Source organism: Leopardus geoffroyi, chromosome C3 (assembly GCF_018350155.1).
Source record: "Leopardus geoffroyi isolate Oge1 chromosome C3, O.geoffroyi_Oge1_pat1.0, whole genome shotgun sequence".
Classification (NCBI taxonomy): Eukaryota; Metazoa; Chordata; class Mammalia; order Carnivora; family Felidae; genus Leopardus; species Leopardus geoffroyi.
The window spans coordinates 66,183,830-66,208,971 of NC_059338.1; the positions used below are offsets into that span (position 1 = coordinate 66,183,830).

A 25,142-nucleotide genomic window follows, 5' to 3' on the forward strand; every position below is an offset into this window, starting at 1 on the left:
TCTCAAATCTGAGGATTCGGGTAACGCGTGAATTACTTGACAGCGCTTAAAGGATACGACAGCGTGTTTGCTCGCTTCAGTAACATCGTCTAGGAGGTATATGTCCAGCAGTGCCTACAAAAGGATAAAACATCCGGTGTGCTTTATATATTCATTCACTCAGGCTCCTTGGTTTCCCGAGCCTGTGCCAGGTGTGAAATATAGGGCTAAGCACGACCACCCTCCCCCCCACAACTCTGTTGTCGGGCACTTACGTGTAGACTGGTGGGGGGGTATTTTCCTGTGCCTCCTTCATCCCGTTTCCATAGCTTCTCCACGCCATCTCCTAACTGAGAAACCATTCCGTCAATCATCAAGTAATCAGGATTCCACTTCCCTCTGCAAGAAGGGCAACATTCACGATTATTTAGTATTAACTTATTTAGTATTACCTAAATAATTTAGTTTTATCTAAATAATTACTTAGTATTATCAGAATAATAAGCATCACGATCCCAACAATCCAGAGAGTCGACAACAGGGCCCCGTTTAGCACCAGGTGAGCTCTAGTCATCAAGAACCAGCTAGACCCCGAAGACGCCTCTGGCTGGGGCACCAGCAAGCCAGTGTGTGAAGGTCAGGTCCCGAGGAGAACCGGGTCCCGCCCGCCAGGTGCCTGAAGCGATTCTGGGTTTTACAGCCTGAGAGAGCACGCAGCCCATTGGTGAAAACGTGTTGCAGTTCAGGGTCAAAGAGCCAGGCCCTCAGTTTCATCACCCAGGGGGTTCTGGCCCCAGCGATCTCTTTACCACTGCCTCGCTGTGCGCCCACGAGGCGAGAGGCAGACACAGTGCCTGCCTCCTCCTCGAAGAACACTGCTCCTGGGGGTGGGCAGCTGCTCAGTCTGCAGCCATACTGACTGTAACTTTGTGACAAACAGGACCAGAAAGCTTAGCAAACCCGCTCAGGGACACACACTCTTAGCAATAACAGATCCAGAATTTTCAGATATGCCTAGTAAGTCTCCCAAGTCCTCGCTCGTCTCCGAGATTAGTTGTTAAGCACCGGACTCCACACTTGCCACGCACCAAAGGCACGGATCTCTGGGCGACCGTGACCTTGCGCCTGTGCCTGTGTGAGCCAGCGCGGTCAGTGCTGCGGGATGTGCTACCACGGAGCCGCTCTGGCCCAAGGGAGAAGGCGCTCTAAATCCAGAGGCAGAACCGAGGCTCACTCACTGCTCTCGCTTCTAGTACTTCTACTTCTTTATTTCAAAGGAACCAATGAGGCAAACGGTCACGTGTTTTCAAAAGAAATAAAGGAAATAAGAAAAACAGAAAAAAGTGGGTGAAGTGTCGAACCACAGCTGTTAGTGGAAATAACGTAACATGCCTAACTGGTGGTATGTTTTATGTTTTGAGGACTCGGAGCTTCTAGTCTTTTCCTGAATACGAATTCTCAGGAAAAATACATGCTTACACTACAGAATCTCCTCTGATAAACCAATTGTGGGAACTACTTTAGATTGGGAAATACTGAGTTATAGAGTAAAGGTGGTAACCCTTAGGTCAAGGCAGACAAGCAAACGTTACAACTAAAATAATAAGGCTGGCAACAAATCCTGTCACCATACTTAAGAATTCCACGATTTCAGCTTTTGTAGCGCGACGAATTCTGTTCTGAGGTAGGGAGACTTCTTACGAAAGCGATTCTTAAAATGTTCTGGAAGGTTCCGGATATACTATACCTGGACAGACGCTCACACTTCTGTCGACGGCTGGTGTAGTAGTTCTGGATGACGGGGTAGTTGTAGCATAAGCGGGGCAGGTGCACAGCATCATCTAAATATTGGTTGGGGGGCGGGGAGGGGAAAGGCCGGTAAGATTTCCAAAACTTCCCAACAATACTTAAGGTTACACACATTAATGTTTTACTAAAATCATATGATGTTGTTTAATCTGCAGGTTTCCTCAATTTAAGTAATAAATTTACTTAAATGAAGTAAATAAATTAGCAGATACACAAATGAGAAAACAGAGTCTCTCGTGACAGTCTGGAAAAACAAGGGTGCTGGCTTAAAACTCTGGAAAAGCCATTCCAGAAAACGATTCTACTCCCTTAATCACAAATGATCATCTGAAAGCCAGCAACAGTGACTATTTAAGTAAAAATCAAAGAGCATAAAGAAAGAGTAAGATCAAAGCAATTACGCACAGGACAGAAGCACTTCTAAACAGAATCTAACATGTGCCCCGGACGTGCAAGAAGTTAGAGGCTTTGGAAGTGCTCTAGACAAACATGGCAAAAGTCAAATCCTCAAATTCTTGGTACTGGCATAAATTATTAGCTAAAAGGAGACATCGAACAGATGGCAAATAATACTGGTTAATAACCATATTAAAAGAACTCTTAAGGAGAAAAAGATCAGCAAATTAGAATAGAAAACCCACGGGTGAATGGATCTAAACAGAGCTGGTGATATCGCTGGACCCTTTTTCAGAAGCCAAGTTTCGTGTCATTCAGCCCAATAAATAGTGTGTGGACGCCTGGGAACGGCACGGGGCGAGGCTCTCCAGACACAAAGTGAGGAAGAACGTTCGGAGGTGAGAACAGGAGAAAACATAAGTGAGGTGGTGGGAGAAAGGAAATCTGAAACCCCAGAACAAGCAAGTTATAAGGATTTAAGACCGCGTCCACGCCCATCCACGGGTTACGTAAATCTTTTACCTAAGCCCTCTGGTAGCAGCCCGGAGCGGCAGAACCAAAGCACCACTTGTGTGTACCGGCAGATGAGCCGGGTGACCAGGCACTTCCTGTGGAGGTCCAGAAGGCCTGCGGGGGAGGTCGAACACCAGATGTGCAACTTGCAATTTGTCAATCACAAACGAAAAATCAAGACACTCGATGGTTCTCAAAAACTAATGATTCGGAGACTTTTAACGGTATATGTGTATTTCTGAACACACTTCGCTTGAACAAGTAATCTCCAAAATGCTAAAATAAGTAACTTACTAAGCAGACATTTTAGGGAAATGCCTCCACCTTAGCTATGCTTCCATCTACCTAGTTTCAGAAGCCAAATTTAGACATTAATACAAACTAGTACAGTAATATTAACATAGGCTGCTCAAACCAGGCCTTTAAATGAAACTGCGTGTTTTGTTTAAATGTCAAACAGAGACAAAAAATTTACAATGACCTCTGTGAATAAAAACGAATAAGAATTCAAAACTCTACCGTCAGTATGTACTCTGCCTCAACAATCAGAAAGTTTAACCCAAATTTCCCAAGCTTATTTAAGCAGGAGCTCACGGCACATCGAATAACATTCTGTAGTTTTCGTTACAAAACAAGAGCCTCTGCACAATGATGTATCTAAGACACGGAGGTTTATTCTTTCTCGAAGCCAAGAAGTAAAATTGAAATAAAAATTCATTTACAAAAGATAAAGCGCACACCTCTCTCGGTGATGTCTTGGGCCTCTCTCGTGAAACAGTTTAAGACCGAATTAAGGTTGCTAAGAAGCAAACGGCACTGCTGGAGGGACTGTATGGTTTGCGAATCGATGAAGCGACACGAGCCATCAAATAATGGTGTACCTTCCAAGGATAAAATACAAGATGCGTTTTGACACAATAAGTATGAATTAAAATCGCAAATGCAAGGTTTCTCAAACTCGTATCGGCCACAGACTTAGTCTATACATTGTGAGATTCGCCAAACACAAGGTCGAAACGGCACACGACTTCAAGAACCCCAGAAGAGACAAATCCAAATTACTATTTTTTTAAGAGGCAGAACGGGGTAATAAGCAATATGTGAAGAGGGGAAGGTGATCTAGAGTCAACTTCAGATTCACTGGAAATTAATTCATTAAACACTTCTCCTTCAAGTAAGTCCTTTACAGCAGATCTTTTACGTACAGCGTTGTTTTGTGACTAGTATTTTGTAAGAGCACTCCTTCCACCTCCAGTCTTCAGAAGCGAGACAGCAAACTGGAGCCTCAGATGAAGACTTATGACGATAAATTGCACGCTTGTTACAATTCGTTGTAGATTTGGCTGTCTTTTCATTTCAAACTCAAGATGGAGTTTATAAATTCATTTTTTGGGGAAAAAATGGGTATTTTAGTTGCGACCGGTCACATCTTTTAGATAAAATTTAATCTCATTAATATTTCATGGGTGACTAACCACGCAACAAGTATCTTAAGCAGAAACCCTTCCTCATGGGGCGCCTGGGTGGCGCAGTCGGTTAAGCGTCCGACTTCAGCCAGGTCACGATCTCGCGGTCCGGGAGTTCGAGCCCCGCGTCAGGCTCTGGGCTGATGGCTCAGAGCCTGGAGCCTGTTTCCGATTCTGTGTCTCCCTCTCTCTCTGCCCCTCCCCCGTTTATGCTCTGTCTCTCTCTGTCCCAAAAATAAATAAACATTGGAAAAAAAAAAAAAAAAAAAGAAACCCTTCCTCAAATGATACGCTCTACTTCCGATGTTTAAAATATTATGCTTTGTATTTTAATTACATTAGGTTTAAAAAAAAAACAACCCATTAAACCAATAACGGAAGTTGAAAGCAGCAATAATGGCTGAGTTACCAAGTTCAAGCCTGAAGCACCACATTATACTCTAAGTATAATGAAGGCATACAATTTGTGAACTGATTTGAAACTTTTTTACATGAATTACATAACCATAACGAGTTCTAAAAATATTTTCCTTTCAAAAAAGTACATTTTTACCCTGACTCTGGATTATCCAGTGTTTGTCCCTCACTTCACTATACTAAGTGATTGCCAAAATATTTAAAATTATTTCATGTTTGTTATTTCATTAAGTATGCCCTAAAAATACTATAGAACCTCAGGTCTTCCTAAAAAACTTAAAAATCTTCTACGAAGAGTAATTTACTTAAGAAGTCCATTTGTTCATTCATCACTAACACGATGATACAAATAACAAAGACATATACTTCTAAAACTTAAATTTTACTTTCATATACAGGGCAATCACATTATTCCATTATTTTTGCACTAATTAGGTATAGCGTTTGATATTCACAGGACACCTCACAACTCAATGTACAGTGAATACGCAAAACTGTTAAGAAAAAGGACTTTGAATGACTGATAAAAACATCTGCTCGTAGAAGACAGAGGAGTTCTTTGCCCTCCTATTCAGCCTTTTTATAGTCATAAATATATTTACAAGGAAAATGAAAAAACAGAGGAGCTTCTGAAGTTACCTGGCATATTCTAACTCCATCATCAGCATGTTTTATAAATTAATCTTCTAAGATCAAAAATAAGATATAATCCTGAAACTTGGCACTGTACACATACTAACATGCTGCCAGTTTGACAATCTGTTGCAAAATCTTGCTCAAAAAAGAATTTTGTCAGGGTACCTGGCTGGCGCAGTGGTGGTGGAACGTGTGACCCTCTCTCTTTTTCTTTTTTAACGTTTATTCATTTCTTGACAGAGACAGAGTGTGAGTGGGGGAGGGGCAGAGAGAGAGAGAGAGGGAGACACAGAATCCCAAGCAGACTCCAGGCTCCGAGCTGACGGCACAGAGCCCGACATGGTTGGGGCAAGCGTGGGACTCTTGATCTGGAGGTTGTGAGACTGAGCCCCACGTTGAGTGTGGAAATTAAAAATAAGAGCTTTTTAAATTTTGAAAACAGTTTTGTTTTAGGGAGAGAGAGTGCAAGTGGGGGAGGGGGCAGAGGAGACAGAGAGAGAATCCTAAGCAGGCTCCATGGTCAGCGTGGAGCCTGCCACGGGGCTCGAACCCACAACCCTGGGATCGTGACCCGAGCCAAAATCAAGAGTTGGAAGCTCAACTGACTGAGCCACCCAGGCGCCACCCCCCCAAAAAAATCTTTAAAAATCAAACAAAAACAGTAATTGTCACCCCAATTTAAAAAGAAATACTTGGGGCGCCTGGGTGGCGCAGTCGGTTAAGCGTCCGACTTCAGCCAGGTCACGATCTCGCGGTCCGGGAGTTCGAGCCCCGCGTCAGGCTCTGGGCTGATGGCTCAGAGCCTGGAGCCTGTTTCCGATTCTGTGTCTCCCTCTCTCTCTGCCCCTCCCCCGTTCATGCTCTGTCTCTCTCTGTCCCAAAAATAAATAAACGTTGAAAAAAAAAAAAAATTTTAAAAGAAATACTTTTCTTCACACAATTCTTTAAAAAGTTCACAACTTCAAACTGATGAAAAGTTGTCAGGTACTTAACACATAAACCAAGGTTAATTTTTTAATGTAATACTTACATAGTCTGTCAAATTCCTCTTTTGTGAAAATCACTTTATTCCATGTCCATTCGAGCACAAAGCGCAGATTAGCAGCAGAATTTGGTTGTTCTTATTTGCAAATATGAACGGAAAAAATAAGGAATTATTAATTACAAACAAAGAATTAGTAACTTCAGTGGGAAAAGAGAGCAGCCACCCTGACCAAGCGAGCAAGGTTAAGTTCAACAGTAACAGAGACAAAGTGGCGCCACACCCTCATGAAACGGCAAAGAGCGCGTCAATTTACGGAGTGCTGCTGCAAGACATGTGAGCCTGAATCTAATCCTGGGGAAAGATGAACAAATATACATTGGGAGGCGGTCTATGAAATAACAGGCTTATATTTTTTAAAGAAGTCAAAGTCTTTTCTTCAAAGATAAAGGCATAGGAATTAATTATACAAGATAAAGAGAAATCAAAAAGACACAAAACCTAAACACAGAGTATATTCTGGACTCCCTACCCCTATAAATGCTACAAAGGACGTGACTGACATGACTGACAAGATCCCAGTAAGGTCTGGAGATCAGATAATCGCACGTATCAAGGTGTTCCTGATTTTTAGAAGTACAAAGTGGTTTGGTAATCAAAGTTCTTGTTTCTGGAAATAATACTGAAATGTTACTCACAAGTAAAGAAACATGATGTCCTCAACTTACTTTCAAATGATTCAGAACAAAAATAATGTTATATGTGGAGTATATGCTTGTAAAAAGAGGGATACACGCAACTGGGAAGAAATTTCCAGAGAATTTTGCTGAGTGAAAGAGTCAATCCCAAAGATTATGTACTATATAATTACATTTATGAACTTTCTTTAAAATGTTTATTTTTGAGAGAGAGAATACGCGAGTGGGGAGACAGAAGAGGGAGACAAATGATCCGAAGCAGGCTCCAGGCTCCGAGCTGTCCGCACAGAGCCCGATGTGGGGCTCGAACTCACAAACCGTGAGATCATAACCTGAGCCAAAGTCAGACACTTCACCGACTGAGCCACCCAGGCGCCCCATGAACATTTTTGAAATGACCAAATTATGGAAGTAGAGAACAGATTGGTGGCTGCCAGGGGTTAGGGATGGGGATCGGGGGAGGCAGGCGAGGCTATGAAAAGGGCAACGTGGGGGTCCTGACTGAGGTGCCGTACCAGAGGTCTCCCAGACCCTGCTGGGGGAAGGTGGTGCTGAAAGGGTACACGGGACCTCTACATGATGTCTTAAAGCTACAATGTCAATGTGCAATTATCTCAAAATAAAGCTTCACCCCTCCCCAAACTGAATAATTTAAAAATTTTAAAATACAAAAGTAATTTTCTATTTGTTAAAAACTGAAATCTTACCTTCTGCTATCCACTTTTTGATACATCCAGTCAAAAGTCCCAGCGAACTCGTATGGATTGCTGCTGACAGTATAGCTTCTAACTGTTCTTCCTAAACCACACGCGTTAAAAGAAGAAAAAGAAGTAAGAAATGAAGATAAAGGGCCACTGACCGCAGACTCAGAGATAGCAAGTTCAATAATACAAACGGAAGTTCAATAATACAAACGGATAAAGGCTTAAAAACTCCTAGCTCACTAGGTGGCTCTAAACAAAAAGCCAGGCAAGAACACACAGCTGGTGACGTGAACTAACTACCATCCTCACACACCGGTGGCGGGGATGTAACACGGTAAAAGCCACTTTGGGAAACAGTCGTAAATACGGAGTCACCTCGCGACCCGGCAATTGCACACCCAAGAGAAATGAAGACGCACGCCCACACCAAAAGTGTACACGACACGTTACTCATCATAGTCCCACACTGAAAACAAGCCAAATGCCCACCGACTAAAGAACGGATGGACAAAACGTGGCACAATCCTGTACAGACATCAAACAGGACGAAGTACTGGTGTCTGCTACCACACAGTGAACCTGAAATTCATACAAATGTGAAGTTTCTAGAATAAGTAAGTCTGCAAAGACAGAAAGCGGATCAACGGTTATCAAAGGCTGGGGGACGGAGGGCAAGGAAACAGTATGGGGGTTTTTGTGGAGGCGAGAAAAATGTTCTAAAACCGAATGTGGGGCCGGGCGCACAATTCCAGGAATTTATTCAAAACCACTAAATTAGCCACTTTAAACAGGTGACATAAAGTATAGGAGTTATGTCTTAATAAATGTGTTACTTAAAATATCGTAAGTCACGTTTCATATCAAAGAACTCGATGAATTTCATTCATCCATTCTTTTAACAACGAATTGCATGAATAAACAGATGCGTTACACAGGAATACAGGGGGCTACGATATGATAAAGGTTCCCCCAAATGAAGAAAAGCACAATTCTAAAAGGAGACTCACTAAAGCATTTACGTTACAATCAGGGACAAAACAAGAATGTCTGCTGGTACCATTATTCTTCCAGTCTGTGGAGGTTCTACCAAGTATGAGAAAATAAACAAGAGTGGGAAAAGAAATGGAGTCTAGATTTGCTGCCGACTGCGTACCTTGAAAATCTAAGAGATTCTAATTCAGTTAAGTAGTTATTAAGTGAAGACACAAAAGTCAATTGCATTTTTATGTGCTAGCAACAACCATTTGGAAATGAATATAGGAAAAAGGTTCTACTCACAATGAGCAAAACTAGAGAACACTTATGGATGAAAACAGAAAGAAGTCCGTAGGAAAATAACCATAAACTCTTGCTCATAGATGTAAAACAAACCGTGGATAAATGGGAAGATGCACCATTTAGACTTGGATCTGATAAAGATGTCAATTCTCTCTAAATTTAGTATGCGAATATAATAAATTTCCAAAAAGAATTCCAATGGAGGTACTGGATAAAATCATCTTATAACTAATACAAAAACTGCCTATGAATTGACCAAAAATTACAGAAAAAAAAGGGCTGCATTAGCAAATATTAAAGCAGTATATTAAAATGGCATAGAAATAAATGAAATGAGTAGGACAAAATTAAAACCCAGAAACAAAACCCAGTACATGCAGACATAGGAAATCAAATAAATGTGGTATTTCAGTAGCATGGGAAAAGGACATTCTGTGTTCTGTTTCATAAGTGGTATAGGACAGCTAGACTAAACATCATCTGGGAAAAAAGAAAAAAATCATATCTTTGTGATTTGATACACAAAGATGAATTAAAGCTTTAAATGTTAAAGAGACATTTTAAGTGTTAGGAAGATTTTTTTTTAAGCCAGAGCTATAAAATACATTTGACCACAAAAATATTAATTTGTATGTAGCAAAAGACACTGTAAGACAATTGAGAAGAAAACAGCAGGGGAAATACCTGTAAAATTTCTGACAAAAAGGGTAAATGTGTATTTCATAAAGAATTTCTATAGACAGCCCAGTAAAAAATGGTAAAACCTATAAATATGTAACTAATGATCAGCCAATAATATGAAATTGCATACACATCATGCAATTTGTGTACTGCATGTATACTAAAGGATATGTAAAGAGGTATATGAAAAAAAGGCTACAAGTTAAAAAGTCCTCATAACCATATACACAAACAAACAGATGATGACCCAGACCATGACCCGGGTCTAGACGGAGGCGACAGCCAGCCCCCTGGAAACCTCCCTCTCCTCCTCCCTGATCAGAAGCAAGTCCCACCTCCCCCTACCATCTCCCAAGGTGACCACTACCGCTCCCCTGCCTTCTGAAGGAATCATTTTCTTGCTTTTCTTTTTGTTTTACCTCTACGTATGCATCACTGAAGAATACAGTGTCATCTGGCCTATTCTAGGAATGGTCAACAAAATGTCAATATTTATGTGCCTCTATACACTTTAGCCAATTTTCTAAATTCAAATTATTCACGTATTATTTATATAATTGGGGAAAAAATACCCAAACGAGTTGGAATACCAGGTTTAAAATAATCATAGAAAACACTAAATGCTGTTTTGTCCACATGGCTGAATTATAGGTAATTTTTTCTCATGTCAAAGTTTTTTTTTTTTTTTTTAATTTTTTTTTAATGTTTACTTTTGAGAGAAAGACAGGAGCGCAAGTGGGGGAGGGGCAGATAGAGAGACACACACACAGAATCTGAAGCAGGCTCCAGGCTCCGAGCTGTCAGCACAGAGCATGACACGGGGCTCGAACTCACAGACTGTGAGATCATGACCTGAGCCGATGTCGGACGCTTAACCGACTGAACCCCCCAGGCACCCCCTCTCATGTCAAAGTTTTAAGATATTGCCTTAATTTGACAGTATGTAATTAGAAAAAAAATAATCAGTATGAAGTTTTCTAAAGTAAAAGGGTTAAATGGAGCACTTAGAGCACCTAAGTCCTTGAGGATGACGAACAGTTAGCTCTCTGCTATCACCAAGCTGAAGCATTTGGCAGGGAAAGGCAGTTTCCATCCCTGACTCGCCTGGTCTCACGATCTTGCACCAGTGCTGTTCTCACAGGGGCCAGAAAATGGCCCCCAGTCTGTTTTAACAGCTTCCACTCAGGACAAGCCTGAGGCCGCCATGGGGTGCCTCCTGTCCCATATCCTCCTATACAGCTAAGTGAACCCGGGGCCGAGTTACGGCTAATGAGTCCTGGGAGTATGTGACGTAAGCCACACCCAAGACCACAGCTACTGATCATGCAGAGTGAGCGTTACATCACCTAACCTACCTTCGCAGAAATGATCTAGTAGACTTTTATTACAATAGAAGCTAATAATCTATGACCCAAAATAAACAAGAGTTAGCAATCACCTCACCTGAGTTAAGTTGGAAGGCTGAATATCAACAAGTCTCGGTGACAGAAGGCCAGCCATAAGACATCGATTATAACCATCAGGTATGAATTCACTGAGAGATGGTCCTGATTTCTTTAAAAAAGTCAAAGTCTGTAAAGATCGATTAATAAACATCAAAAAATACACAACTTAATCAAATTTAAGAATAATTAATAAGCTAATTACCTTACTTTACACTTAATATTCTGAATAAAACTAAAAGACACTGAATGGAAATTGCAAAAGACTCCATTTTTACACTTCTGGCAAGGAACAGGGTTTATAAGGTTCTTGAGCTAAACCAATGCTTATTAGTTATAAATAATATTACTGATGAGGAGATTGTAGGTCACTTTTTCTTTTTATGAAAGATAACCCTACTCCTTCCCTAAAGCTGACAGACTTGGTGACAGATCTAAATGAACACCCCCCCGCCCAGGCCCCCTCACTGTCCCCGGCAGTTTGTTCCTCCTGATCTGATGTGAAAGGATCTAATATCAAGTATAAATACGGCATTCATGCACATCTAGCTGATTATCCATTTAAAAATCTGCCATTTTGTGTTTCCCCAGAAAAGTATTTTTCAACATCAGTCATCGCCCACTCTGCCAGGCACTGTCCTAGGTACCTTCTTTGCGTTACTTCATTTATTCATAAACTTCCTGAGGAGAAAGAGGAGAATTAAGAGGATGGACAAAAAGGGATGTGGTTAAGGCACTGACCTACTTCGCTATTCTCCTTAAGGTTCAAGTAGCCGACATCCACACAAAGCTGCTAAAAACAACCCAACGCCTCTTCTGGCAGATTGCCAGAACAGGCTGTCGGTAACTAACAGCACTAGCTGCCAACATCACAAACCTAGCGGGACCTTCCACTTGAGCTGAAACAACAGTTTGTACAATTAACACTAAATGCAGCTCACATCCACGACCTGACTTTAGCCCGATAAGACACACTCTGTCCACAGCGTTAGTTGCCACCTACCTCCTTGTGAAAGCCATTACAAGTTATACGAACAATTCCTGAGTTTAATAAACAAGTGGCATCTAAAAAAAAAAAGATGAAAAAATATCCGCTCACATATTAGATTTTTAGATGGCACTAATACATCAAAATTTATCCTAACAAGAGGCTGGTAGGCAAGGTTATCAAGATCATTGCATATAATAAATTTAAAAACGGGGCGCCCGGGTGGCTCAGTTGGTTAAGTGTCTGACTCTTGATTTCGGCTCCGGTCATGATCTCGCGGTCCGTGGGCCACGTTGGGCTCTTAGCAGCACGGAGCCTGCCTGGTATTCTCTCTCTCCCTCTCTCTGCCCCTCCCCTGACTGCATATGCATACTCTCACAAAATAAATAAATAAAATAATTCTCCTATCCTGGCAAGATGCCAAGCTGCACCATAAGTAATATTTATCTTTTCTAACAAATTCAAAATAGTGACACTTTCTTTATATAACATCTAAGTATTAAATTTCTCATGTACGTATCAAATGAATTTCCTCAGCTGCCCATATATTAACTATCGGTAATGAGACATGAGCAGGTAATTACTTACACGTGCATACCACACACTGTGTATGTACCGTATGTATGTGCACACGCATACTATACATATACGTATTTCACACCAACACGCAGACACGTGTGATTTTTCTTGAAAGGTCATGTTAAGGAAATACATACCAAAATTGTAAGTACTTGGGCTAAAAAACTGCTCAGGAGGTGGGAACGAGGGAGGCACTCCTCGACTCAAGCTTCTCTCGTGCACCAACACATCCAAGATGTAGTGTGGGGAAGCCTTACTCACGACAGAATCCAGTGACCACAATGCAAAATAGGAGCAACTATGCAGATACTCTCCTGATCTACAGGAAAATTTTACAAAGTCACCAAGCGGCTACACATACAAATACGAGAAAGAGAAAAAGAGAGAGAAATCATACCTTAGCGAGTCTGGCATTTGCGCATGATACCAACGATTTATGTCAAAAAGCCCCAGGTACACAGAAGGCTTCCCTTGTCCGTATACATTCACCTGCCAGGTAAAGACTGAAACACTGGTGTCAGGAGACAGTGCTGAAAGAAAAGCACGTAGTTTTAAAAAATGGAATAAATCATTGCAAAGTAAAATTACCCCGAATAAAATTTCAGCAACGTTTTCCCACAAATTAAGGAGTCTCAACTGCTATTTGATATATCAGAGCACACTTCTATCGTTCATTCTATAAGGAGAGTGACATTCACTGGTATCTTAACTGTTTTCCTATTTCAAGAAGATCTTATTAAGAAGTACGCATCAGAAAAGTTCTATCCTGGCTTATTCTCACTTAACGCTTTGGCAACTTTGATGCAGTGGAGGTAGAAAGCAGAAAATGACTTGGATGAGTATTGTCCCAACAACGGAACACAGTTAGTACCAGAGAATCTCAACAGCCACGACGGGCGGCCTAGGCGCTGGGCTTAATTCCTCAGAGGAATTCTAGCTGAGAAGGACTGAGCCAGCCTTACGGTAAAGGGAGGAAAGACAAGGACTTGGATGGTGGCTGTGGGATGGAAAGTCAGAAACAAAGTGAGAGAAAACAACAGGAGAGAAAGAAGCAGACGTCTGAGACCCAACAAACAGGAAACAAAGCGGAAGAGGGGCGGGGACAGTGAGAAGAGGTGGAGAGCTCTGCCTGGGGCATTTGTAGCTCGATGTGATGACTGGACCACCTACAGACGTGGGACAAGAACAGAAGACACGCTCAGGACGGATGAAGTGCCCCTGAGGATGAACCCCAGTAAGACCGCCGACACAAATACGGCCCTAGTGCAATTCCCGGGACTGCACGAACCCCTCCCACGGTCCCACTCAATCCTCCCGACTGCCTGCTGCAGAACGTACAACTGTATTATTCCACTCACGGATGGGGAGAGGGAGGCTCAGAAATGTTACATAATTTGTCAAAGGTCACAACTAGTGACACAGCTGGGATCCGAATCCGCGCTGGATTCTAAACTCTCTGCAACCGTGACTAAGCAAGGCTTGTTTACCAGGAAGAAGGGAGGACACGAAAGGAAACAGAAAAATTAAAAGCATCCAAGGTAGGTCTCAAAAATACATAGAGGGAAGCATTATTCACAGCCTCTTCATTCTGGTCAAAACCAGAGGCCATTTTTGTCCGTTTAGAGAGAGGTGGACGAAAATACAAGGCTCCTTCATTAAGGGTCTCTGAATCTACTCCATTCTGGAGTTCCGTACGGCAATGTGGAGAGTAAGAAATACCTAGGAGCTCAGACAGACCTAAGTAAATTTCCATAATTAGTATCTCAATTTGTTAACTGCCAGGAGTATGAACTCTAAAAAGCAGTAACTGTCATAAATCTTACGTCAAGATAAATCTTAAAATCAGGCATTGCACATGATATATATTAAGAGCACTTTTTAACTGACCTTCACTCATACCTTCCTCTCTGTCGCCATGATATCGAAATTTCTCTATACTCTGGCAGCCCAACAGTTTGGTATTACTAGTCTGTCCCCTCAAAGGAAACATGCCACCCGTGAGGTCCAGTGTGTATCTCTCTTCACAGTACTCTAGCCCCTGAAAGATAAAACGTACGCAAATCTTAATAGAATTCTAGGCAAAAAGTCATTCAAAAGTTAAGAATTCTCCAAATCTGGGACGCCTGGGTGGTTCGGTCAGTTAAGCAGCCGACTCTTGGTTTGACTCAGGTCATGATCTCACGGTCTGTGAGTTCAAGCCCCACATCAGGCTCTGTGCTGACAGTACGGAGTCTGCTTGGGATTCTCTCTTTCTCCCTCTCTCTCTGCCCCTCCCACTCTTTCTCAGAATAAACTTTAAAAAATAAAAAATAAACGTTCTCCAAATTTAAACATTTTTCACACAATACAAAGGAAACACAAAAAGTTAAAAGAATAAAGAGAACAGATCACTGAAAAGGGCTCTGAAATTTTATATAGCACACAACACATGAGGCTAAATTTAGTGTCTCGAAAATAGTCACCAACAAATCTAAAGCCGTTATCAAACGTGGGAACCCTGTACTTTGGGCTGCAGCGTAAACTGGACTAACCATCAAAATTACACACAGACACGCTCCAGGCCGGCAAACCTGTTCCTGTGTTCTCAGTGCAATTCTCGCTCTAGAGCAGCAGCTCTTCACTTTGTTTTTGCCCATCAATCTCTGTAAGAATCTAACAAAAGCTATGAGACTTTCTCCCCAGAAACATCCACTGATGACAAAAATGTCACACAGAATTCAGAGACTTCGTGGATTCTTTAAAGCCCGTCCACGTATCCTCAAACACGAGGTTAAGAAAGCCTGTTCCACAGAAAGGAACGTGAGGGATGACCACACTACCGTCAGCAGCACGGCACTTCTTCCTCTAGAACTCAGCTGGAAAAACAGTCGTCTGAAAGTCCAATGCATTTACCCACGTTTACAATCGTTAAGTGGCAAGACCGTTTAAAAAAAAAAATTTGTTTTTAATTTTGGGGAGCCTGGGTGGCCAAGTCAGTTGAGCGTCCAACTTCAGGTCATGATCTCACAGTCTGTGAGTTCGAGCCCTGCATCGGGCTGGCTGCTGCCAGCGCAGAGCCCACTTTGGATCCTCTGTCCCCCTCTCTCTCCACCCCCGACCCCTCCTCGCTTGCTCTCTCTCTCCAAAATAAACATTTAAAAAATTTTTAATTTATTTTTTTAAGATTTTATTTTCAGGTAATCTCTACACCCAACGTGGGGCCTGAACTCACAACCCCGAGATCAAGAGTCGCGTGCTCTACTAATTGAGCCAGGCCGGCACCCTGAGACCTTTTATAAAGTCACCTCATGGCTTACTGCCTTGGTATTAGTGCAACAAGGTGGAGCTGTTTTTCTCTGGTACCAATTAGGTCACAAGACGAGTCTTGTCTAATCTGATTTTAGAGGACAACGATACCTGGGGAAGTTAAGAGTGCTACCCGGGTAAAACAGCTAGTCTTGTGATCTCTACTCTAACACTCTTTCTGTTATATTATGAATACATTATTCACTCAAATAGAAGAAAAACTTTTCAATATGTTAATATCTTTAGACAAAGACTAAAAAAGGCAAAACAGTGACAAAATGGCAATAACGAACCCGTATCCCCAGTACCATTTACCTCATACAAGATTTGTCCCGATGCCAAACACTTTCTATCACCAAAGGCCAGCTGAAGCAGGTGTAAACTCAAAACGTCCCCTTCACTGAAAGAAACAGAGATTAACTGAGAAGAAATGCTAAATATCACATTCATACATTAAGCATCTCTTACTGTCCAGTATGCAACGCTGCACGTGACAAAACTAAGGTCAATGTGAAGAACTTACTTTTACTTGCTCGTTTTCACAAAATGCAGTCCTCTGAAACAATAACTGATCTTTATTTTTATTAGAAAAAAATTTTTTTTAATCTTTTATTTACTTTTGAGAGAGACAGAGCGTGAGCGGAGGAGGATAGAGTCAGTGGCAGAGAGCAGAGCAGAGAGAAGAGAGGGAGACACAGAATCCGAAGCAGGCTCTGGGCTCCGAGCTGTCAGCACAGAGCCTGACGTGGGGCTCGAACTCACGAACCGCAAGATCATGACCTGAGCCTAAGTGGGACGCTTAAATGACTGAACGACCCAGGTGCCCCTGGTTTTTATTTTTAACTAATTCTAATTAGCTCAAGCTGATGTGATTTGCAAACTTTAGGTGACCCCTTAAGTGGCGGAGACTACAGCTGTTGGGTCAACATTCCCTCTGCCCTTCTTTCATAGGGAAGTGTTCTTTAGGCACATGGCTGCCTAAAATATGCCACATTTCCCAGCCTCCTTTGCGGCTGGGTGCAGGAGGCCCAAGTTCCAGGCAAAAGATGTAAACAGAACTATCCCACGGCAACCACAGAAAGCCCTCGGCACGGGACAGCACGTCCTCTGCTCCTCCCTCCTGGTCTCTTCCTCCATCCTGGGAGGCTTCTGGCTGAAATGACAGGGTTGCCCTGTACCAAGCAGGAGGGCTACACGGTACGGACATAAAGCAGATACCGAACCAGCTGTGCACTGCTCAAGTACAGCACGCAGTAAATGTTAAGAGCACAGACTTCCATACTGTCTGAATTTGAATTCTTCTTCTCTTGGGCCCATCTTTCTTAGAACGCCTACTTTACCTGGTTTCCAAGGATACCGCACTGTCTTAATGGTCCCCACACTACACTACCCGTAGTCCTCTGCTGGCGGTTCTGCCCCCTGCTTCCCAACATTCAATCATCTCTGAGCGCAGAAGGCTTCCCAGCGTCTTCTTTTCTCTAGCTAGTCTCACTCTGGGCTAGTGGTTCTCTACCTTGGTTGCTTATTATTAGAATCACCAGAGGAGTTTTGAAAAACTACTAATGCTTAGATAGACCCTACCACCAGAAAGAGATTTCATTGGTCTGGTACAGCCAGACCAAACTCAAATAGTCACATTATCCTGACCTCCATGGCCCTTTAGAGACCAGTTCTACTTTTCTGACCTCACCCGTGACGGCTCTGTGTTCTACCCTTTCCTGCTCTTGTTGCTTTTCCTTGTGATGTTTTTCTAAGGCCTTTGCAATCTTTCCCCCAGATCTTCCCATGGCTCTCCTCCCTCCCTGTCCCAACCGACTCCGTCCACATCTCCCTAACTACACAATCTGAAATAGCAGTTCCCTACATCACACACATTCTGTATCTCCTCTCCCAGCTTTATTTTTCTGTATTTAACATCACTACCTGAAATTATGTTAAATATGCGCACTCATATACTTACGAAATATACTCACTGAAATATAACATCTAGAAGAACAGAGATTTATTGGTTATGCATCGCTACATATCTCCAACTGTCACCAGCACATAGTAAATGCTCGATAGTTATGTTGAATGAATAACCACGCGGACATGAAACAAAGACAAATAACCTCGAAAAGACCAAATACTAAACAGGATAAACTGGATACAACCACCATTAAAGGGACACCGGACAGTTTTTCCATTCAATTTTCCATATTACAAAATTAACGTGGCTTTTATCATAATCGATGAGCTCTGTGGCAACAGCTAAGACCTATGCCCGTGTCATCCCATGGTGGCACAGTCACTCCACAGTGATGCTTCTCTTCCCTTTTTTACCCTGTTTAAGTACTCACTCTGGGGGCAAAAAGGAAGGACCATACCATCTGTCCTTCCGATTTAGACTTTCAATCTAAATTTGTATTATTTTCACCTACGTATAATACCAGTAAGATGCTGGTAAAGTCCATGACCAGGGGATGGAAGAAGAGCCTTTGTTAAATTAATCACACACCTTCGTGAAGTGAGAGAGTAGCCTAAGAATGGCTTAAAGCAGGATTCCTGACCTGAGGTCTGTGGGGAGACGACGAGCAGTCTGTGAGCTCCCATGAGTTGTAAACAAGATGATTTCTATCTGTTTATATGTGTATGTGAACAATACATAATAAAGACACACATGTACACACATATAAATGATACACGTATACGTACACAAATCACACACGTACAAACAACACCTCTACACACAGAGAGTATGTAATACTCATACACACATAAACAAATGTAAATAATCCTGTTTACAACGGGAGCTCACAGACTGCTCTTTGTTTCCCCACAGACCTCAGGTCAGGAATCCTGCTTTAAGTCATATCACACACACATACGAATATATATGACAGCCTTCACCAGATTCTCAAAGAGGCCCACGACCGATTAAGTCAAAGACCAGAAGACCACAAAAATACCATTCTCAAAAATATCTCACATCAGTAATACTGACAAATGCAAAGTAAATTCATGTAGGAACAAATAATCCAAATTACCAAATAAATTAACCCTGTCCTATTAAAGGAATAGACTACTAGACAGTGGTTTAAAAGTCACTAGAGAGTTATTCCCATGTGTTATTTATTCAGTGTGTTGTGGGTAATCAAGGTAAGTAAATGCAGGGCATCACTGTAAGAGAAACAGAAAACAGTATATTCTGCCCACATTTTAAACTGTGATTCATTTGTGCTTCAAGTGCAAATGCAGTTGACCCTCCAACAACATGGGTTTGAACTGTGCAGACTGCACACAGATTGTTTTCAATAAATACAAAGGGAGATTTTTTGGAGATCTGTGACAATTTGAAAAAAACGTAGATGAACCACACAGCATAGGTATACTGGAAAAATTAAGCCAAAAATTAGGCATTGGTACCAGAATACAGTATGTAACACATATAACACACAAAATATGTGCTAATTGACTGCTGATATTATCAGTAAGGCTTCTGGTCAACAGTAAGCTATTAGTAGTGTAGTTCTGGGGGAGTCAAAAGTTATAGGTGGATTTTTGACGGGGGGGGCGGGGTGGGGGTGAGTCGAAGAGTCAACTATAGAGGTCTGAAAACTACGTCAAAACAGGACTCAGGGAAGTGCATACAGTTCATGAGGATTTTACACAAGAAAATCAGAAGCAGAGAATATTCACACAGCTTCCTGATTATAAGAACAGAGTGGGCATCACCTACTGATAATACTACAAGAATGAAGAGTGGTATGGTAAAAAAGAACGCAGACTTATTCACCAAGTTCCAAAATAAGAGGAAAACACTCTAGACCTTAGTGTAGGAAATTTAGAAAAAGCAAAATAAAAAAATCCACATAAAGAATAATAAGTCAGGGTGCCTGGGTGGCTCAGTTGGTTAAGCATCCAACTTCAGCTTGGATCATGATCTCTTGGTCTGTGAATTCGAGCCCCGTGTCAGGCTCTGTGCTGACAGCTCAGAGCCTGGAGCCTGCTTCGGATTCTGTGTCTCCCTCTCTCTCTGCCCTTCCCCACTCACTCACGCTCTTTCTCTCCCAAAAATGAATGTTAAAAAATTTTTTAAAGAATAATAACCAAACTCATCCTAAGAGGCAATCCTAGGAGGAAAAATAAACAAATACAACAATCATTTAGATGAAAGTCCCCTTGCATTCCCCCCCTCCCCCCCCGAGCCCTGTTTGAACAGCCCAGAAGACTGTGAACCCATCAAACTGCTGCCGCCCCCACTGCACTCAGATGGATGGAAACATGGACCGGACCCCGTGAGGGAGAGCCCAAAAGCGGTCTCTGTATTTTCATTTCACTATTTTTTCAGGATGGACAAATTTCAAAAGTGGCAAATCAATTCTTCGTTTCCATCACTTACCACAGAGTAAGAAGGTAAGACAAAACCACGAAGTGGGGACATCTAATACAAAAACCCCGAGACCCCAATTCAGGTACCTAGAGCCCAAGGTGGGATAGACTTGGGAGAAAGTATCGGGAACAACGGGTCACCACCGTCATGGCCTTTATCCCACAAGCTTGACTGTTTCACCGATCATCCAAGAAGGAATGAAACATCAAGGAAAAAGACGAGGAAATCAATACTTCTGCCACTCTAACCCTGGAAATGAGCAAGGTGAACGGATGGAATTCAGCTGCGAGGTTTCTCGCGAGCTATACTTGGGACAAAGTTAGACCCTGTGACAGAGTGAAAACTAACCAAATGAATGCTAGGAGTACACTGGGCCAGGCAAACAGGAGGACCAGAGAACAGAGTCGGGGTCGATAAAAACAAGAGGCACACACAACAGAGAAAGATGGTGGGACGCGAGAACACGGGAGGCCGCAAACCCCGGTGTAAGGCAGCGAGGCCGTCGCCTACTCAGCGCACTGGCTCACTCCCGGGTACGGCAGGCAGACAGACGAGCACAGTGTCCTTACCGCCACCTCAGAACTCACTCAACCATGTGGAAACAATCCCTTCACCTTCAGGATCATTTCAACCACCACTTGCTAATCCACTGAACTATGTTGTTTGCACCAAACCGAGACAACGTACTATGAAACTTTCCAATAGAAATTAACTGCTGCCGCATCGCTGGCAAATGTTTTTAGAAACACGTCTCACACTTACCTGTCCTGTGTAGACTGAACAGCCCACAGGTAACAGCAATTACGAGGGTCATTCTCCGGCTCTTGAAAAGTAAGCGCATACACGGGAACTCGTCCACCTTCCAATTGAGTGTAGTACCTACGACAGGCACAAAAAGTGGTCTGCGTCATACTGTTAACTGGTGGTTTCCTGAAGAAAGAATCAGGGGTCTTGGGACAATCTCGGGTTAGAGCAACTGCCGTTCACACAATCGTCTCATCTTCAAAGATACACAGGGCGTACCAGGTCACGGCTGACCGTGGGCGCGGCGCTGGAAGGGCTAAAACCACTTCAAGGGCGCCTTCCAGCCCCGCGAGTGCCACCGTGTGCTGCTCCCCGGGGAGGCAGCCGTGGGCGCTGAAACCCCGACACAGCGCGTCACCTCGGCTGCTCGCCCCGAGCCAGTTTCCCCATCGCGGCACCGGGGCGGCGAGAGCCCGAGGGGCTCCCGTAAAGCACCTAGAAATCAGCCCCGAGAGGCCGGCCGGCGCTGGGGAAGAGCCGGAGAGGCCGGTGTTCCAGGCTCTCAGGAGCAATTCAAAGACAAGAGCTGGGAAAAGGTTCTCCACGCAGAGAGCCAAGGTGGCCTTCCCGCGGGGGCCACCAGGCGACAGCACCGCCGCCTCATCACGGGTCCCTTGCAAAACCCAAACCAAAAGAAAGGGCTCTGAGGAGGTGCAAGGACGGAAGTTACTTCAAGGGCTTGTCATTCTCTGATATTATCAAAGAACGCAACAGTGAGCAAAGGGCCTGGTTTGAGATGAGAGAACCTCGTTAGTTTCCTCCTCTCTTTTCTCGTCCGCTTCAAACGTGGCATAGGGCATACACTGATTACCAAGACGAGCCTGGTAGGTACCAATTTCTTGGCGAGAATAACGGAACAGGAAGTTTGGAAGAGTGACTACTGTTGACTTTTTGGCAAGATAAATTACTCAAGAAAATATTCCAATAGGCCTTGAAAAAAAATGAAGAAATATCAAATTAACAACTTGGGAGAAAAATGGGCATCCGCTTAACTCCGTATAGAGACTAGAAGTCTGTAACGCCTATTTGCTACCTTCCTCAGTAAAGGGCTACTTCCCTCAATAAAGGGTCAATTCCACAGCATTTTAAGGACTTTATGAAATTTTTTTTTTTTTACATAATCTCCACACCCAACGTGGGGCTCAAATCACAACCTCAAGATTAAGAGCCGCACGCCCTACTGCCTGAGCCAGCCACATGCCTTCAGCAATCTGAACGCCAAAAATACCAATTTAAAAAGTATCGATACAATTGAGGGAAATTTAAACAGGATAAAAATTTCAAAACATGGTATCTTTTAACGTTGATTTTAAAAAAGTCTCTGTTTTTCCGTCAACCAAGAACTTCTACCATTAGCTTTACACGTGTGGTTATAAGGAAAGTACTCTGGACAGAATTTGTACCCCGTAAATATATCGCTTACCTTTACAGAGTGGTGTTTTACTAGCAAATGGCACACAATAACTGAAATGCCTTTTAAATATACACCAAAAGACTCGACCTAAATTCATGTGCTAAGTCATTCCTTTATATCAAGCTGTGATTTCATGCAATAAGAAATTATTCACACTCAACTGGTCACCTATCCTACCTTTTTCTCTTTACGCTAATTTTAAAATAGTAATACCTGAGTACAAGCTATATTCAGAAAGCAGCTACCAATGAACAAACGAGAAAAAAGGTGTACTTACTCTCTTTTCATGCTTTTCATATTCCACAGAGCTAGATAGCCATCGGAAAAGCCCACAGCCAGCTGGTTAGTCCTGCCGATGTAACAGAGCGCCGACGCAGCTGTCCCGGACGGGCTTGCAAGCTGGAGGCCCAGATGGCGCCCTGCCCGCATCACGGTCTCTCTGATGTGTGGCACCTCAGCTGGGATGCCGGTGACGACTTCAAGGTCTGGAGACACAAAGGGAGTAAGATTAACAAATCGTAAAGAGCACAAAAGCGAACTGGTCACCTGCTAGGCAAGCTTCAGCTGAAGACCACTGTGGTCAATTACGACAAGATCCACGATGACAAAGCAGGCTGAACTATACGACGGCCACCTGTATCTGTTCAAACGCTACGATTTTCAAAATACATTTAGTTGTGTAATTTTTTTAAAAAATCTCATGGTACGTTTTCAAATATTCTCAAAAGTATGCTCTTCTTTTTAAAGTATTAAACGATTTCCTTACTAATCAGAAACAAAGCTGATGGTTTCTTTATTTAAACTTAGAACTAAGAACCTAAATATTCCCTTTGGAGCAGTGGCCGGTTCCAGGTCTGGGGCAGGAAATACATAAGATGAGCCTAGTTCATCTCGTGCCGGAAACAGAGGAAGCTATCATAGTCTAAAGGGGATTTGTCAGACTAAACGAAGGGGCTTTCATTAGTAAAAAATAACATTTTGAACATCAAAAAAACAATGAAAATGAATGAACGAAACACATTAAGTAAGTAAACACATACTCATAAAACCTCATGAATTCCTATCCTGCTCACCTACAAAAGACCTTACTATAAACCATTTTAAGTCCCTGGGTACCAGCTCCTTACTCTGAAAATTAGTACTTAAAGAAACAGTAAGCATTTATCCTGCCTTTTCTGTACAAACTGTATTTCAGGGTAAACAAACAGCCCTAGTTAATGAGAAACTTCTTCCTTAGATTAACAGAATTTCAAAATCATCATTTTTGTATCCCCTAATGAATGAAGAGATTGAGGTAACAATCTCCATGGATGAGGGCTGCCTGGGTGGCTCAGTCGGCTGAGCGTCCGACTTCGGCTCAGGTTGTGATCTCGCAGTCCTGTGAGTTCGAGTCCCACGTCAGGCTCTGTGCTGACAGCTCAGAGCCTGGAGTCTGCTTCAGTTTCTGTGTCTCCTTGTCTCTCTCTGCCCCTCCCCAGCTTGCACTCTGTTTCTCTCTCAAAAATAAACATTAAGAAATTAAAACAAAACAAAACAGAACACGCTCTATGGATGGATGAAACAATGAATTTAAGTAGGGTTTTCAACACTGGCTCTACTGACGCTCGGGATAAGATCAATCTTTGCTGAGGAATGGTCCTATGCGTTGTGGGATGGTAAACTGCATCCCAGGCCTCTGTCTACCAGATGTCACTAACACCATCTCCCTCCAGGAGCAACAACCAAAAATGTCCTGAGACATCATCAAAGATCCCCTAGAGGGCAAACGTCACCCCTGGTTGAGAATCACCAGTACAAAGGTTGAGGGGAAACTCTACCAAGGAGAATCATGCGGTCATCCCCTGGACCTACTGATCACTAAAGGTGAAACGAGACACGACGTGCCTCCTGACGGGACACGGTATGAAACACCCAGCACTTCTGAGGTATCCCTGCCAGATGTCACATCTGACTCTAGTCAGAGCTGACTTACGTTTGCAGAAAATGCAAAATGTAAATGACACCACGTGTAAACACTCCGATAATTAAAAAATGTGGGGCATTCTACCAGATTAACTTCTTCAGCAAGGCAGTGGTACTACAAATAGAAAAGGAGAGGCGAGAGGGAGGACCACCCTATGTTCAAGGAGATATGGGACATAACTCACATGTGATGCGTGGACCTTGTTTAGATCCAGACTCAAACAATACAAATGCAAAAAGTTGCCCTAGAGGCCATCATAGCAACCTGACTTACGGATTAGTTACTAGACTACACCAAGGAGTTATTATGAATGTAGTCTGGACTGGTAATGGCATTGTGACTATATAGTGAAACAGCCATTATCTGCTTTAAATTAATTCAGAAGCAAAGGTGGGGGAGAAGGAAAAGAAAAAAAGACACTCATGGTTAAGTTCTGAAATCAAACTTGAATTTAGGTTGATGGACGTGGAAAGTCTTATATTCTTCTATCTACCAGAAGATGTCTGAAATCTTTCATAAAAAGGAAAAATACTCAGGCCCATGTAGTGATATAACCCTTGTGCAAGGGCAGATTCCCTCAATGCTGTTGTTATGAAGAGGGGAAAAATCATGTATTGTACTTGAATGATTACCCTCCTGATCCCTTCCATTTCTGATTATTTTACCAAAGAGCAAGTGACTAAATTTTGCCAAAATAAATAGCTCATACAATGGAATAATGTAAACTTACTCTTAC

The 25,142-nt window shown here is 42.6% G+C and overlaps 1 protein-coding gene across 13 annotated transcripts in view; it reads right to left on the bottom strand.

The window, feature by feature from the left end:
- The window catches only part of AHCTF1 (AT-hook containing transcription factor 1), an 80,444-nt gene that overhangs the window by 33,911 nt on the left and 21,391 nt on the right, over positions 1 to 25,142 (bottom strand). For 5 of the 13 annotated variants that reach the window (XR_006706018.1, XM_045453208.1, XM_045453209.1 and 2 more), the window contains 15 exons: positions 22,721 to 22,928; positions 20,988 to 21,104; positions 16,169 to 16,253; positions 14,456 to 14,606; positions 12,966 to 13,098; positions 12,706 to 12,887; positions 12,005 to 12,066; positions 11,003 to 11,131; positions 7,604 to 7,694; positions 6,247 to 6,336; positions 3,438 to 3,578; positions 2,707 to 2,811; positions 1,727 to 1,820; positions 255 to 378; positions 58 to 114 (listed from right to left, as the gene is read on the bottom strand). Coding sequence is in view for 12 of the 13 variants with exons in the window: in XM_045453208.1 (XP_045309164.1) it covers positions 58 to 114; positions 255 to 378; positions 1,727 to 1,820; positions 2,707 to 2,811; positions 3,438 to 3,578; positions 6,247 to 6,336; positions 7,604 to 7,694; positions 11,003 to 11,131; positions 12,005 to 12,066; positions 12,706 to 12,887; positions 12,966 to 13,098; positions 14,456 to 14,606; positions 16,169 to 16,253; positions 20,988 to 21,104; positions 22,721 to 22,928 (1,769 nt within the window). In the remaining variant the exon portion in view is untranslated. The remainder of the gene's footprint in view (positions 1 to 57; positions 115 to 254; positions 379 to 1,726; positions 1,821 to 2,706; positions 2,812 to 3,437; positions 3,579 to 6,246; positions 6,337 to 7,603; positions 7,695 to 11,002; positions 11,132 to 12,004; positions 12,067 to 12,705; positions 12,888 to 12,965; positions 13,099 to 14,455; positions 14,607 to 16,168; positions 16,254 to 20,987; positions 21,105 to 22,720; positions 22,929 to 25,142) is intronic. The other 8 variants (XM_045453212.1, XM_045453213.1, XM_045453216.1 and 5 more) reach the window with 4 other exon arrangements.